The sequence below is a fragment of the Salvelinus namaycush genome, chromosome 25 (genome assembly GCF_016432855.1).
Source record: "Salvelinus namaycush isolate Seneca chromosome 25, SaNama_1.0, whole genome shotgun sequence".
NCBI lineage: Eukaryota > Metazoa > Chordata > Actinopteri > Salmoniformes > Salmonidae > Salvelinus > Salvelinus namaycush.
Window position 1 is genome coordinate 42,115,763 of NC_052331.1, and position 16,752 is coordinate 42,132,514.

At 41.8% G+C, this 16,752-nt stretch overlaps 1 protein-coding gene across 1 annotated transcript in view; it reads left to right on the forward strand.

Moving 5' to 3' along the window:
• The first annotated feature begins 9,209 nt into the window (after window positions 1-9,209).
• LOC120019962 (deoxynucleoside triphosphate triphosphohydrolase SAMHD1-like) overlaps window positions 9,210-16,752 on the forward strand; it is a 33,186-nt gene continuing 25,643 nt past the window's right edge. The window contains exons 1-7 of the mRNA XM_038963370.1: window positions 9,210-9,220; window positions 9,382-9,451; window positions 13,626-13,786; window positions 14,352-14,467; window positions 14,562-14,632; window positions 14,785-14,940; window positions 15,398-15,498. Coding sequence (XP_038819298.1) covers window positions 9,210-9,220; window positions 9,382-9,451; window positions 13,626-13,786; window positions 14,352-14,467; window positions 14,562-14,632; window positions 14,785-14,940; window positions 15,398-15,498 — 686 coding nt within the window. The remainder of the gene's footprint in view (window positions 9,221-9,381; window positions 9,452-13,625; window positions 13,787-14,351; window positions 14,468-14,561; window positions 14,633-14,784; window positions 14,941-15,397; window positions 15,499-16,752) is intronic.

Consider the following 16,752-nt stretch of genomic DNA (forward strand, 5'->3'; position numbering starts at 1 on the left):
GCTTGAAACTATGTCTAAAGCCTGTTCACACCCTGAGGAAGCCTTTGGAAAAGGAATCTGGTTGATACCCCTTTAAATGGAGGAGGGGCAGGCAATGGAACAGGGGTTTTTCCAAATAAAAGGGACTTCCGGGTTGGATTTCCTCAGGTTTTCGCCTAGAAAATCAGTTCTGTTATACTCACAGACAATATTTTGACAGTTTTGGAAACTTTAGAGTGTTTTCTATCCTAATCTGTCAATTATATGCATATTCTAGCAATTGGACCTGAGAAATAGTCCGTTTACCTTCGGAACGTTATTTTTCCGAACATAAAAATTCTGCCCCCTAGCTGAAAGAAGTTAAATTGGGCATGCATTTCATCCAAAATTCTGAATGCTGCCGCCTACCCTGGTGAAGTTAACTCAATGTTTCTATGTGAATTTGTTCTGGTCGCCCAACAAGTTACGTATTGCAGGGGTAAGGCAAAAACATATTGTATGTTTCTAGGCTAAAATATATGAGGTGCTCCGTGTTCCTGCTGATAGCAGGCCTTAACCTGGATGCTGGGAAACGTCCTGCCTTGGAGTATGGTATCTATCTTGGAAATCAGATGACAAACCTGCATGGATTAGCAAGAGAAAACATGGTACGTGTATTTAGACAATTGTAGTCATGACAGCTACAGTTTAAACCAGAGTATACAGGTTCCATTACTCTACTAACACTTCAGACAACTAATTGTTGTCAAGACAGCTACAGTTTACACCAGAGTTCCAGTACTCTACTAACACTTCACACAACTAATTGTTGTCTAAATTGAAGACCACGATCATTTGAATGAGATTTTGGTGCTAGCCAGTAATATAAACATGCACACAGTCTAGTAAGTTTCCCAAAATCCCCAGTTTTCAAAAATCCTGAATGGAGGATTCCAGATTTCCTGCTTATTCCTTCCTGATAGCGTAAATCTCCCAACCGGGTTTTCAAAGAATGTTGGGGAAGTTACCAGATTTTTGCATCTACCCGGGACAGAACTCACCCACGTCTGTGTTATAGACCGAGCTCCCTAAGTAACAATGAGATGACAACTGAGACCGACCGGCTCGATTCGGTCTTATGTATCGATATTTGAAATTGTGTTTTTTACATTGGATATAAGTAGAGACTCAGAGCTAGAAAATGGTATATCATACACTACAGTTGAGGAAAAATGGGAAAGTAATTCTGCTTTGAAAGTTGATAAACTTGTAACCCCACTTTTATAAAAATGGTCCTTGAATGTTTTGGTACACCTACCTGAGAGCTCTTTGTCTACCCTCATTCAGCATCGACCCCATCCATCTCTTTAAGGATTCACATGTGAGGCCATGTGCTAAACAATCAAAGATGACAAGACTACGTTTATCGACATGTCTGTAGACAGTTGTCGCATTGACATCATGAACATATTTTAGTCTGACATCAAATTTTTACTTGTCGTTATGAAAAAGTACGAACACAAAAATGAACCTGCATAATATTAGCAGCCTGGTGGTCCAAAATAGCATGACTGGTGTATTTTTCCACACTATGAGGTTATCCAGAGGTAAATAAATCATCAGTCAAGTGTGCGCTCCGAGAGCAAAACGAGATGGGTGGGGCTAAAGCTTAAGAGGTTGGGAACAATGCTGAATGGGTTTAGACAAAGAGGTGCTCTTCACTAGAACATTCAAAGGCCGTTTTATCAAAAGTGAGTTTACAAGTTGATCAACTTTCAAAGCAGAATTATCCAATATAAAAAACACAATTTCAAAATTTGCTACATAAGACCGAATCCAGGTGGTGAGTCACAAATGACTCAAATTGAGTAACAATAAATCATTTTGGAGAAATCATATGAATTGGCATATTAGGCATAACACAATTTGACCTTTTAAGATGCCAAAATATAGTTTTCGTTATCCTAATTTTGTTTTGTTTTCTGATTGTTTCAGTGCATGCATTCAACAAGGGCATGAGATGAAGGAATGTGGTGTATCAGTGGAGAAAGTTTTGTGTATATGCTTTGGGGGTGCCCATGGGGCTGGAGATCGGAGGTGTCCGGTGAGAGAAAGGCAGGTTGAAGTTGCCAGGGTCAGAGTAGTACAGAAAGTGTCATATGCTGAAGCAGTGAAGAGAGTGGTAGAGGAAGATGGGTACAGGGTGAGGGATCATAATAGGATGAGTAGGCAGAGACCAATAGAGTGGGAGAGGAATAATATGTGCTTCACTAAAGGGGATTTCTTAGCATTCATATTCATGGTTGTTAACTGTATAATAGAATAATAGAGTAATAGAGTAATAGAATGTCAGTCACAGAAATAGAGGTTGTGGTGGCAGAGAAGTACTTGGTATTGCAAGGTTTTACTGCAGAATATTTTAAATAGGGAAATAGGGAGAGTTTCGTGAGGGCTAATAGTTGGCAGGGTCATTTTCCCTTTTCTCAATTTTGTATTAACGGAAGTTCACGTCGGTAGGCTGTGACTGGCCCCACACTCCATATACAGTAGGTGGGTGGCAGTGTATGCGCCTAAAAGTTGGCTACGATCCGCCCACCCAATCCCAAAGAAGGGGGTGTGGTTTACCACGAGAGTATTTATTGTGTTACCGGCGCTCTTCTCTTACCGATCAATACGGAAAGGCGAAAGCGTTCCAGAGAAGATTTACCGACTGCTGACAGATACCATTTCAAAACAACGGAGGAGAGAGTTTATGCCGGGATGTCGCGGGACATAAGCCAGTGGAGTGTCGAGGACATTTGCAGATACCTGCGTGAGGAAGGTCTCGGCGAATGGGAGGAGATATTCAGAGGTTCGGTTTTGTGATCACTGTTTTGCATGTCTTCGCCAAATAGCTACATACACATGATATTTGACTGACCAAGCCAATGTGGCTTGTAACTGTAAACTAAACTGCAGAGAAAGTGACTGGGTCAGCAGCAGAGAAATTGCTAGCCCACTAGATCAGTTGTTGGCTAAAATCAAATTAAATTGTATTATTCACGTGCGCCGAATACAACAGGTATAGTAGACCTCACAGTGAAATGCTGAATACAACAGGTGTAGTAGACCTCACAGTGAAATGCTGAATACAACAGGTGTAGTAGACCTCACAGTGAAATGCTGAATACAACAGGTGTAGTAGACCTTACAGTGAAATGCTGAATACAACAGGTGTAGTAGACCTCACAGTGAAATGCTGAATACAACAGGTGTAGTAGACCTCACAGTGAAATGCTGAATACAACAGGTGTAGTAGACCTCACAGTGAAATGCTGAATACAACAGGTGTAGTAGACCTTACAGTGAAATGCTGAATACAACAGGTGTAGTAGACCTTACAGTGAAATGCTGAATACAACAGGTGTAGTAGACCTCACAGTGAAATGCTGAATACAACAGGTGTAGTAGACCTGACAGTGAAATGCTGAATACAACAGGTGTAGTAGACCTCACAGTGAAATGCTGAATACAACAGGTGTAGTAGACCTCACAGTGAAATGCTGAATACAACAGGTGTAGTAGACCTCACAGTGAAATGCTGAATACAACAGGTGTAGGTAGACCTCACAGTGAAATGCTGAATACAACAGGTGTAGTAGACCTCACAGTGAAATGCTGAATACAACAGGTGTAGTAGACCTTACAGTGAAATGCTGAATACAACAGGTGTAGTAGACCTCACAGTGAAATGCTGAATACAACAGGTGTAGTAGACCTCACAGTGAAATGCTGAATACAACAGGTGTAGTAGACCTCACAGTGAAATGCTGAATACAACAGGTGTAGTAGACCTCACAGTGAAATGCTGAATACAACAGGTGTAGTAGACCTCACAGTGAAATGCTGAATACAACAGGTGTAGTAGACCTTACAGTGAAATGCTGAATACAACAGGTGTAGTAGACCTCACAGTGAAATGCTGAATACAACTGGTGTAGTAGACCTCACAGTGAAATGCTGAATACAACAGGTGTAGTAGACCTCACAGTGAAATGCTGAATACAACAGGTGTAGTAGACCTTACAGTGAAATGCTGAATACAACAGGTGTAGTAGACCTCACAGTGAAATGCTGAATACAACAGGTGTAGTAGACCTCACAGTGAAATGCTGAATACAACAGGTGTAGTAGACCTCACAGTGAAATGCTGAATACAACAGGTGTAGTAGACCTCATAGTGAAATGCTGAATACAACAGGTGTAGTAGACCTCACAGTGAAATGCTGAATACAACAGGTGTAGTAGACCTCACAGTGAAATGCTGAATACAACAGGTGTAGTAGACCTCACAGTGAAATGCTGAATACAACAGGTGTAGTAGACCTTACAGTGAAATGCTGAATACAACAGGTGTAGTAGACCTTACAGTGAAATGCTGAATACAACAGGTGTAGTAGACCTTATAGTGAAATGCTGAATACAACAGGTGTAGTAGACCTTACAGTGAAATGCTGAATACAACAGGTGTAGTAGACCTTACAGTGAAATGCTGAATACAACAGGTGTAGTAGACCTTACAGTGAAATGCTGAATACAACAGGTGTAGTAGACCTTACAGTGAAATGCTGAATACAACAGGTGTAGTAGACCTTACAGTGAAATGCTGAATACAACAGGTGTAGTAGACCTGACAGTGAAATGCTGAATACAACAGGTGTAGTAGACCTGACAGTGAAATGCTGAATACAACAGGTGTAGTAGACCTCACAGTGAAATGCTGAATACAACAGGTGTAGTAGACCTTACAGTGAAATGCTGAATACAACAGGTGTAGGTAGACCTCACAGTGAAATGCTGAATACAACAGGTGTAGTAGACCTTACAGTGAAATGCTGAATACAACAGGTGTAGTAGACCTCAGTGAAATGCTGAATACAACAGGTGTAGTAGACCTCACAGTGAAATGCTGAATACAACAGGTGTAGTAGACCTCACAGTGAAATTCTGAATACAACAGGTGTAGGTAGACCTTACAGTGAAATGCTGAGTACAACAGGTGTAGTAGACCTCACAGTGAAATGCTGAATACAACAGGTGTAGTAGACCTCACAGTGAAATGCTGAATACAACAGGTGTAGTAGACCTCACAGTGAAATGCTGAATACAACAGGTGTAGTAGACCTCACAGTGAAATGCTGAATACAACAGGTGTAGTAGACCTTACAGTGAAATGCTGAATACAACAGGTGTAGTAGACCTCACAGTGAAATGCTGAATACAACAGGTGTAGTAGACCTTACAGTGAAATGCTGAATACAACAGGTGTAGTAGACCTTACAGTGAAATGCTGAATACAACAGGTGTAGTAGACCTCACAGTGAAATGCTGAATACAACAGGTGTAGTAGACCTTACAGTGAAATGCTGAATACAACAGGTGTAGTAGACCTCACAGTGAAATGCTGAATACAACAGGTGTAGTAGACCTCACAGTGAAATGCTGAATACAACAGGTGTAGTAGACCTCACAGTGAAATGCTGAATTCAACAGGTGTAGTAGACCTCACAGTGAAATGCTGAATACAACAGGTGTAGTAGACCTTACAGTGAAATGCTGAATACAACAGGTGTAGTAGACCTTACAGTGAAATGTTGAATACAACAGGTGTAGTAGACCTCACAGTGAAATGCTGAATACAACAGGTGTAGTAGACCTCACAGTGAAATGCTGAATACAACAGGTGTAGTAGACCTCACAGTGAAATGCTGAATACAACAGGTGTAGTAGACCTTACAGTGAAATGCTGAATACAACAGGTGTAGTAGACCTCACAGTGAAATGCTGAATACAACAGGTGTAGTAGACCTTACAGTGAAATGCTGAATACAACAAGTGTAGTAGACCTCACAGTGAAATGCTGAATACAACAGGTGTAGTAGACCTCAGTGAAATGCTGAATACAACAGGTGTAGTAGACCTCACAGTGAAATGCTGAATACAACAGGTGTAGTAGACCTTACAGTGAAATGCTGAATACAACAAGTGTAGTAGACCTCACAGTGAAATGCTGAATACAACAGGTGTAGTAGACCTCAGTGAAATGCTGAATACAACAGGTGTAGTAGACCTCACAGAGGGAGCAGGTCCCGAACCCTCGACCTTCTAAATGTAATGAAACAGGAAGGGAGCAGGTCCCGAACCCTCGATCTTCTAAATGTAATGAAACAGGAAGGGAGCAGGTCCCGAACCCTCGATCTTCTAAATGTAATGAAACAGGAAGGGAGCAGGTCCCGAACCCTCGATCTTCTAAATGTAATGAAACAGGAAGGGAGCAGGTCCCGAACCCTCGATCTTCTAAATGTAATGAAACAGGAAGGGAGCAGGTCCCGAACCCTCGATCTTCTAAATGTAATGAAACAGGAAGGGAGCAGGTCCCGAACCCTCGATCTTCTAAATGTAATGAAACAGGAAGGGAGCAGGTCCCGAACCCTCGATCTTCTAAATGTAATGAAACAGGATGGGAGCAGGTCCCGAACCCTCGATCTTCTAAATGTAATGAAACAGGAAGGGAGCAGGTCCCGAACCCTCGATCTTCTAAATGTAATGAAACAGGAAGGGAGCAGGGCCCGAACCCTCGATCTTCTAAATGTAATGAAACAGGCAGGGAGCAGGTCCCGAACCCTCGACCTTCTAAATGTAATGAAACAGGCAGGGAGCAGGTCCCGAACCCTCGATCTTCTAAATGTAATGAAACAGGAAGGGAGCAGGTCCCGAACCCTCGATCTTCTAAATGTAATGAAACAGGAAGGGAGCAGGTCCCGAACCCTCGATCTTCTAAATGTAATGAAACAGGAAGTTAGCAGGTCCCGAACCCTCGATCTTCTAAATGTAATGAAACAGGAAGGGAGCATTTTCCGAACCCTCGATCTTCTAAATGTAATGAAACAGGAAGGGAGCAGGTCCCGAACCCTCGACCTTCTAAATGTAATGAAACAGGCAGGGAGCAGGTCCCGAACCCTCGATCTTCTAAATGTAATGAAACAGGAAGGGAGCATGTCCCGAACCCTCGATCTTCTAAATGTAATGAAACAGGAAGGGAGCAGGTCCCGAACCCTCGATCTTCTAAATGTAATGAAACAGGCAGGGAGCAGGTCCCGAACCCTCGACCTTCTAAATGTAATGAACCAGGCAGGGAGCAGGTCCCGAACCCTCGACCTTCTAAATGTAATGAACCAGGCAGGGAGCAGGTCCCGAACCCTCGACCTTCTAAATGTAATGAACCAGGCAGGGAGCAGGTCCCGAACCCTCGATCTTCTAAATGTAATGAAACAGGAAGGGAGCAGGTCCCGAACCCTCGATCTTCTAAATGTAATGAAACAGGAAGGGAGCAGGTCCCGAACCCTCGATCTTCTAAATGTAATGAAACAGGAAGGGAGCAGGTCCCGAACCCTCGATCTTCTAAATGTAGAAGATGACTGAGATGACTCCTTTGACTGGCTCTCTACTCCAAAGTTCAAAGCACAAACCTTTTGTTGTCCGGATTCTTTTATTAAGGCCCACTGCAATGAATCAAAATAAGACCGCTCCTGGTCACTCTGACAGTCTTTTCCCAGCACCCACTTCACCATTTTCAACACCTCAAGTGGGCTCCCCAAATACTGTATGCATCCTTACTCAACACATCCTTACTCTGTATCCTTACTAACCCTACTGCGTCCTTACTCTGTATCCTTACTCTGTATCCTTACTCTGTATCCTTACTAACCCTACTGCGTCCTTACTCTGTATCCTTACTAACCCTACTGCATCCTTACTCTGTATCCTTACTCTGTATCCTTACTCTGTATCCTTACTCTGTATCCTTACTCTGTATCCTTACTCTGTATCCTTACTAACCCTACTGCATCCTTACTCAACAAACGCATCCCAACAAGAAGCGATTCATTACCATTCATAGACGTATCCTTCACTCCAATTTTTGCCAATTTATTTTTTGTTCCGGTTTTCGACACTACTGTTGTCCATTCAGAACATTAATCTTCATCAACTTTGCTCGACGTAATGCTTGATTCGAACTCGGCGTTCTCTTCCACCATTTTCACCATCAGACTACAACAGAATAGTCTACCTGTGCTAATTAGCTAGCTGTGTCTCGAAACACCTGTGTGTAACCGGAAGACAGAAACCACAAACGTGTTGTCACTGAAAAATACTGCCTGCTGCAACTGTGTTAAAACAGTAAGTGTGTATTTTTCAGTTGAGAAATTATTTTGATGTGATATGAAAGTATCGGGATTTATGTTTCTAGAACCGTACTGCAATTGAGAATCGATTTATGTTTAGATGGAGTATTTGGCTGTTTTGGATTCCAGAGCCAATTCGACCTTTAAACAGAACATGTACGGTCCTTGGACTATAAGCAGAGTGGGAAATGAACACCAGCCACCAGCTAAATGTTAGTACATTTTGGCAGGTAGAATGTCTCATATTTCCATCCACATTGACAGGTAGAATGTCTCATATTTCCATCCACATTGACAGGTAGAATGTCTCATATTTCCATCCACATTGACAGGTAGAATGTCTCATGTTTCCATCCACATTGGCAGGTGGTCACACAGTGCACACAGTGTATGTGTGTGTCAGATCTGTCAGATCAGATTTTCAACATTGCGGTGGTGAAAATGGGGTGGGGTACAGCATAGGTTCAAACTATAGAGACATATGGAGACCCGCTGGCACTCTGATATCCACTACTGTCTATCTGCCGCGCTCTTTTCTTTGAAATCACTTTCAATCAATTTCAAAACCATTCAATAAGTGTTTTAACATTACAAAATATGTGCATGCATTTTCTGTGATTTCTTTATGAATTTTCCCCCAAAAAATGTGTCTGGTAAAATTTGGGCATCAACCAGCCACTACGGTTGGTAGACCAACAAGTAAATTTCCCACCCGACCATAAGGAGTACCATTAGGCTCCTTTAATCCATTATTGGGCTAAGTAACCACCCATCCATCCCCCATCACAGTCTTACCCTCCTTACTTTCTCTATGCTATCTGTTAGTGCCCAGCATCAAGGTGGATCCAGCCAAATAACTGATTATATCTATTGAAGAGGAAAGTTGGTAGACTTGCACATACACACAGGAATAATGATCTGTCCTTTATGTTTGGTTTTTCCCCACACAGAGCAACAGATAACAGAAGTGGGGTTACGAGACCTTACAGAGACACGTCTGGAGAATATAGGCATAGGGTATGTGTGATGTGGTTTCGGTACTGGGTGTGGTGATTTCGGTATACCAATCTTCAGTGGTATGTCAATCTAATGTGCACCTTGTAATTTTGGTTTATTTGTTGTGACAGATTTCTCTTAGTCAATTTGTGATGTTCTGATTTTGGTGTCATGGTTATGAACTGACTCTCTCTCTCCTCAGGCCTCTTGGCACACGGCAGCAGATTCTGCTACGCCTGAGGAAGCTGATGCAGATTGTAGCAGAGACCAAGGTAGCGCAATAGAGGTTTTAGAGGCACTCTTGGCTGCAGAGACCAAGTGTTGCTCTTTTAATCTGAATTTTCTGAATTTCTACACATTTTACTAATGGGGCAGAAATACCATTTTAAAGTTTAAAGCTAGTTTCCTGCTATTCTACATATTTGTCATTGGGCTGAGAGAAAAGTTGCAGTTTCACAGTTAATATCCTGCAATTCTACACATTTTACCATGGGGCAGAGTTAACATTATGCCTTGTTCTTATGCTATCTGAGTGACTCAAACATTATTAAAAAATCAATGGAGGCCCCATGCCATGACATTTCAGATTCTCCCTGATTTGTCTAGTTTTTATTTTGGTGATTGTTGGTTCTTAAATATGATCTTATTAAAAAACAATATGGCTCCACTGTCTTTTCTACATACTTTATATCTGGTTTTAGTCGTTTAAGTTTACACTGAAAACGTTTGACCTTCCCCAAAATGATTTAGCAAAAGGGGAAACATTGACTTTGAGCCCACAGAGAGAGACTGACGGACAGGGAGAGATGGAGAACAATGGGAGAGAAAATCACCTCAACCACATTGTACTTCATTTTGATTGAATTGATTTATTATTGTGAAAGAAGTAAAACCCCCTGAGCTGTTTTTCTATTCCAGCATCTATTCCCTGTTTTATAATGTAATGTGTGTAATGACCCTACTCTACCCACGGCCACATAACTAGATATGCACCTCTACTATTCATCTATTCCCTGTTTTATAATGTAATGTGTTTAATGACCCTACTCTACCCACGGCCACATAACTAGAGATGCACCTTTACTATTCATCTATTCCCTGTTTTATAATGTAATGTGTGTAATGACCCTACTCTACCCACGGCCACATAACTAGAGATGCACCTCTACTATTCATCTATTCCCTGTTTTATAATGTAATGTGTGTAATGACCCTACTCTACCCACGGCCACATAACTAGAGATGCACCTCTACTATTCATCTATTCCCTGTTTTATAATGTAATGTGTGTAATGACCCTACTCTACCCACGGCCACATAACTAGAGATGCACCTCTACTATTCATCTATTCCCTGTTTTATAATGTAATGTGTGTAATGACCCTACTCTACCCACGGCCACATAACTAGAGATGATTCATCTATTCCCTGTTTTATAATGTAATGTGTGTAATGACCCTACTCTACCCACGGCCACATAACTAGAGATGCACCTCTACTATTCATCTATTCCCTGTTTTATAATGTAATGTGTGTAATGACCCTACTCTACCCACGGCCACATAACTAGAGATGCACCTTTACTATTCATCTATTCCCTGTTTTATAATGTAATGTGTGTAATGACCCTACTCTACCCACGGCCACATAACTAGAGATGCACCTCTACTATTCATCTATTCCCTGTTTTATAATGTAATGTGTGTAATGACCCTACTCTACCCACGGCCACATAACTAGAGATGCACCTTTACTATTCATCTATTCCCTGTTTTATAATGTAATGTGTGTAATGACCCTACTCTACCCACGGCCACATAACTAGAGATGCACCTCTACTATTCATCTATTCCCTGTTTTATAATGTAATGTGTGTAATGACCCTACTCTACCCACGGCCACATAACTAGAGATGCACCTCTACTATTCATCTATTCCCTGTTTTATAATGTAATGTGTGTAATGACCCTACTCTACCCACGGCCACATAACTAGAGATGCACCTCTACTATTCATCTATTCCCTGTTTTATAATGTAATGTGTGTAATGACCCTACTCTACCCACGGCCACATAACTAGAGATGCACCTTTACTATTCATCTATTCCCTGTTTTATAATGTAATGTGTGTAATGACCCTACTCTACCCACGGCCACATAACTAGAGATGCACCTCTACTATTCATCTATTCCCTGTTTTATAATGTAATGTGTGTAATGACCCTACTCTACCCACGGCCACATAACTAGAGATGCACCTCTACTATTCATCTATTCCCTGTTTTATAATGTAATGTGTGTAATGACCCTACTCTACCCACGGCCACATAACTAGAGATGATTCATCTATTCCCTGTTTTATAATGTAATGTGTGTAATGACCCTACTCTACCCACGGCCACATAACTAGAGATGCACCTCTACTATTCATCTATTCCCTGTTTTATAATGTAATGTGTGTAATGACCCTACTCTACCCACGGCCACATAACTAGAGATGCACCTCTACTATTCATCTATTCCCTGTTTTATAATGTAATGTGTGTAATGACCCTACTCTACCCACGGCCACATAACTAGAGATGCACCTTTACTATTCATCTATTCCCTGTTTTATAATGTAATGTGTGTAATGACCCTACTCTACCCACGGCCACATAACTAGAGATGCACCTCTACTATTCATCTATTCCCTGTTTTATAATGTAATGTGTGTAATGACCCTACTCTACCCACGGCCACATAACTAGAGATGCACCTCTACTATTCATCTATTCCCTGTTTTATAATGTAATGTGTGTAATGACCCTACTCTACCCACGGCCACATAACTAGAGATGCACCTCTACTATTCATCTATTCCCTGTTTTATAATGTAATGTGTGTAATGACCCTACTCTACCCACGGCCACATAACTAGAGATGCACCTTTACTATTCATCTTTTCCCTGTTTTATAATGTAATGTGTGTAATGGCCCTACTCTACCCACGGCCACATAACTAGAGATGCACCTCTACTATTCATCTATTCCCTGTTTTATAATGTAATGTGTGTAATGACCCTACTCTACCCACGGCCACATAACTAGAGATGCACCTCTACTATTCATCTATTCCCTGTTTTATAATGTAATGTGTGTAATGACCCTACTCTACCCACGGCCACATAACTAGAGATGCACCTCTACTATTCATCTATTCCCTGTTTTATAATGTAATGTGTGTAATGACCCTACTCTACCCACGGCCACATAACTAGAGATGCACCTTTACTATTCATCTATTCCCTGTTTTATAATGTAATGTGTGTAATGACCCTACTCTACCCACGGCCACATAACTAGAGATGCACCTTTACTATTCATCTATTCCCTGTTTTATAATGTAATGTGTGTAATGACCCTACTCTACCCACGGCCACATAACTAGAGATGCACCTTTTCTATTCATCTATTCCCTGTTTTATAATGTAATGTGTGTAATGACCCTACTCTACCCACGGCCACATAACTAGAGATGCACCTCTACTATTCATCTATTCCCTGTTTTATAATGTAATGTGTGTAATGACCCTACTCTACCCACGGCCACATAACTAGAGATGCACCTCTACTATTCATCTATTCCCTGTTTTATAATGTAATGTGTGTAATGACCCTACTCTACCCACGGCCACATAACTAGAGATGCACCTTTACTATTCATCTATTCCCTGTTTTATAATGTAATGTGTGTAATGACCCTACTCTACCCACGGCCACATAACTAGAGATGCACCTCTACTATTCATCTATTCCCTGTTTTATAATGTAATGTGTGTAATGACCCTACTCTACCCACGGCCACATAACTAGAGATGCACCTTTACTATTCATCTATTCCCTGTTTTATAATGTAATGTGTGTAATGACCCTACTCTACCCACGGCCACATAACTAGAGATGCACCTTTACTATTCATCTATTCCCTGTTTTATAATGTAATGTGTGTAATGACCCTACTCTACCCACGGCCACATAACTAGAGATGCACCTTTTCTATTCATCTATTCCCTGTTTTATAATGTAATGTGTGTAATGACCCTACTCTACCCACGGCCACATAACTAGAGATGCACCTTTACTATTCATCTATTCCCTGTTTTATAATGTAATGTGTGTAATGACCCTACTCTACCCACGGCCACATAACTAGAGATGCACCTTTTCTATTCATCTATTCCCTGTTTTATAATGTAATGTGTGTAATGACCCTACTCTACCCACGGCCACATAACTAGAGATGCACCTCTACTATTCATCTATTCCCTGTTTTATAATGTAATGTGTGTAATGACCCTACTCTACCCACGGCCACATAACTAGAGATGCACCTTTTCCATTCCAGAGAGGGAAAACTAGAGGAAGAGTGTTATCAGCAATAAGATGTATTATTGTCTCCTGTAGGTGTTTAATGACCCCATCCATGGCCATGTAGAGATGCATCCTCTGCTGGTCCGTATCATCGACACCCCTCAGTTCCAGAGGCTCCGACACATCAAGCAGCTGGGAGGAGCATACTTTGTCTTCCCTGGGGCCTCCCACAACCGCTTCGAACACTCCATAGGGTATGTAGGAGTGTGTGCACTAGCATCGAGTACAAGTGTGGGTGCCTGAGCACTTCATAGTTTAAAGGTGTGTGGGCTTGACCTATATAGGGTGTGTACACCTTTTTAAATCCACGATGCGGAGTGTACATGCGCAAATTGGGATTTAGTCTGTGGTTTTAGATGCCCTACCCTGCATTCAAAGTGTGTGTGTGTGGTGTCAGGAAAATAACCTCACACTCAACGTCAGCAAAACAAAGGAGATGATCGTTGACTTCAGGAAACAGCAGAGGGAGCACCCCCCTATCCACATCGACGGGACAGTAGTGTAGAAGGTGGAAAGTTTTAAGTTCCTCGGCGTACACATCACAGACAAACTGAAATGGTCCACCCACACAGACAGCGTGGTGAAGAAGGCGCAGCAGCACATCTTCAACCTCAAGAGGGAAATTCGGCTTGTCATTGATTTGATAAGGCACAACAGAAACAGGTTCCTTTTCAGCCCCTTCCTTTAGCTCCCAGTTCCCAGTGGTTACCTCGCTGGTTTCATGAGTTGTAAAATGGTTGTTGTGGTTGTGTGTTTCAGGGTGGGCTACCTGGCAGGTTCGCTGGTCCAGGAGTTGAAGGAGAGACAACCAGAGCTCGACATCTCCTGTAGAGACATATTGTGTGTCCAGATCGCTGGTCTCTGTCACGACCTGGGTGAGTCACACACACACACACACACACACACACACCACACATATATACACACTTTTCTTCAATCTTACTTTCTCATGAATATCTCTCTCTCCAGGTCATGGTCCTTTCTCCCATATGTTTGATGGGATGTTCATCCCTAAAGTGCGTCCAGCATCGAACTGGAAGGCAAGACCTTTCTTTCCTCATCCTGTCTCTTTTCCTTCTTTTTTGCAGTGTCTACATGTCTGTGTTGTTGTTTGTGTCTCTCTTCCTGTGTGTGCTCAAAAATGTGCAGGTCACCTGTATTTGTGCGTACGCTCACCTTGTGTGTGTTGCAGCACGAGGATGCGTCCCGGGAAATGTTTGACCACCTGGTGTTTAAGAACGCCTTGAGGCCGGTGATGCAGAAGTATGGCCTGGTCCTTCCTGAAGACCTGGACTTCATCAAGGAGCTGATTGCTGGACCACAGAACACTGACCCTGACCCTGAGGATGTAAGTCAGCCAGCCAGTGAGCCTGTTAGTCAATCAACCAATTTAAGAATCATGGAGGCGTGGGTTCGTTTCCCACTTCTGACACCAATGGTAACGGAGACCGCCCTAGTGGTGGAAGTTTCGGTGAAGAAGCCCAAACATGACGATAACAGAAAATCTAAATTGGGGGTAAACAGAATAAATCAAATCATATGAAACCTCAACACCTGAAATCCGGCAGCCATTCTGACCCTTGTTGCCTCCTCACTGAAACCTTCACCGCTAGGGCGGTAAACGTTACGATCATCAATCAACATTAATCAGTCAACAAACATCAATCAATATTACTTCATGAATATGATTTATTTATGCTTTCTAGCAGTTAATTGTCTACGGGTTGAATTGAAACTAATTTGGAGTTTCATGCTCGGATCTCAAAGGATTTGTCTTGTCTGAGTCTGTTCTTTTCCCTCCACAGTGGCCATATGAGGGCCGATCAAAGAAGAAGTCCTTCCTCTATGAGATTGTGGCCAACAAAAGGAACGGCATCGATGTGGACAAGTGGGACTACTTTGCCAGGTGAGACCCCCAGTTGGACTTTATCCCTTTTAGAAACTATGATCAATTACTGGAGTAAGCTATATTAGAGATCTAACAATACATAGGACCATTGGAGTATATTAGGAAAATAGTGCACTATGGGCAACTTTTCTTAAATAATCTTCAGGGCCTAAAATGAACACCTGCCAAATGCAGGTTGATTTTGGCTTTGGCAGGTAAGATGTCTATTTCACCAGCCATGTTGGTGGGTGGTCAGGGCTCCACAGTGTGAGCATTTCAGTCGCATTTGTGAGTAAAAAGTAGGATCACATTTATAGTAAAATAAATGCGGCTGTTTTGTAGCCAAAGGACTACGAATCCTATATAGCCTATTCCACTTGTAGCCAAAGGACTACGAATCCTATATAGCCTATTCCACTTGTAGCCAAAGGACTACGAATCCTATATAGCCTATTCCACTTGTAGCCAAAGGACTACGAATCCTATATAGCCTATTCCACTTGTAGCCAAAGGACTACGAATCCTATATAGCCTATTCCACTTGTAGCCAAAGGACTACGAATCCTATATAGCCTATTCCACTTGTAGCCAAAGGACTACGAATCCTATATAGCCTATTCCACTTGTAGCCAAAGGACTACGAATCCTATATAGCCTATTCCACCTCGCGCTTCAACACTGTGGCTATAATGTGAGCATTTGATTAGCTGAGTGAAATATATATGTTCAGAAATGCTGCTCACAGGCATAAAACTATAAAAGTTGGTCTAATTTACTTGAGACTTTGTCCTTGTGTTTCTTGGCTATTTACATTGTTTTGTTCATAAGGTTGTTTTTCTATGTTTGAACTGCTAGTGAGAGAAGACAAATCTAGAGACTCAACACATAACACCAGTCATGCTACCACGGTAACCTCCCGCCCTTAAAGGGGCAGGTGAATTTTTGTTGTCTCATCTGTGATATTTTGGTTAAAAGATTAAGGTCACAAAAGAATGAAATGAAACAATATACCACATAGCTTCTTACTAGTATTACATTTATCTTTTAGAAACATTACAAAGCATGCTCATCCGTTTTGTTGGTGTAAATTTAGTTGGTGTCAATTTAGCGGGAAAAAATATTTTGGCTGGTAAAAACTTTTATTTGTCAAATGGGCCGAATAGACCTTACAGTGAAATGCTTACTTACAAGCCCTTAATTAACCTCTCTGGGATAGGTGGGACGCTTGCGTCCCAACAGCCATGTTAAAATGTAGAGCGCCAGATTCAAAAA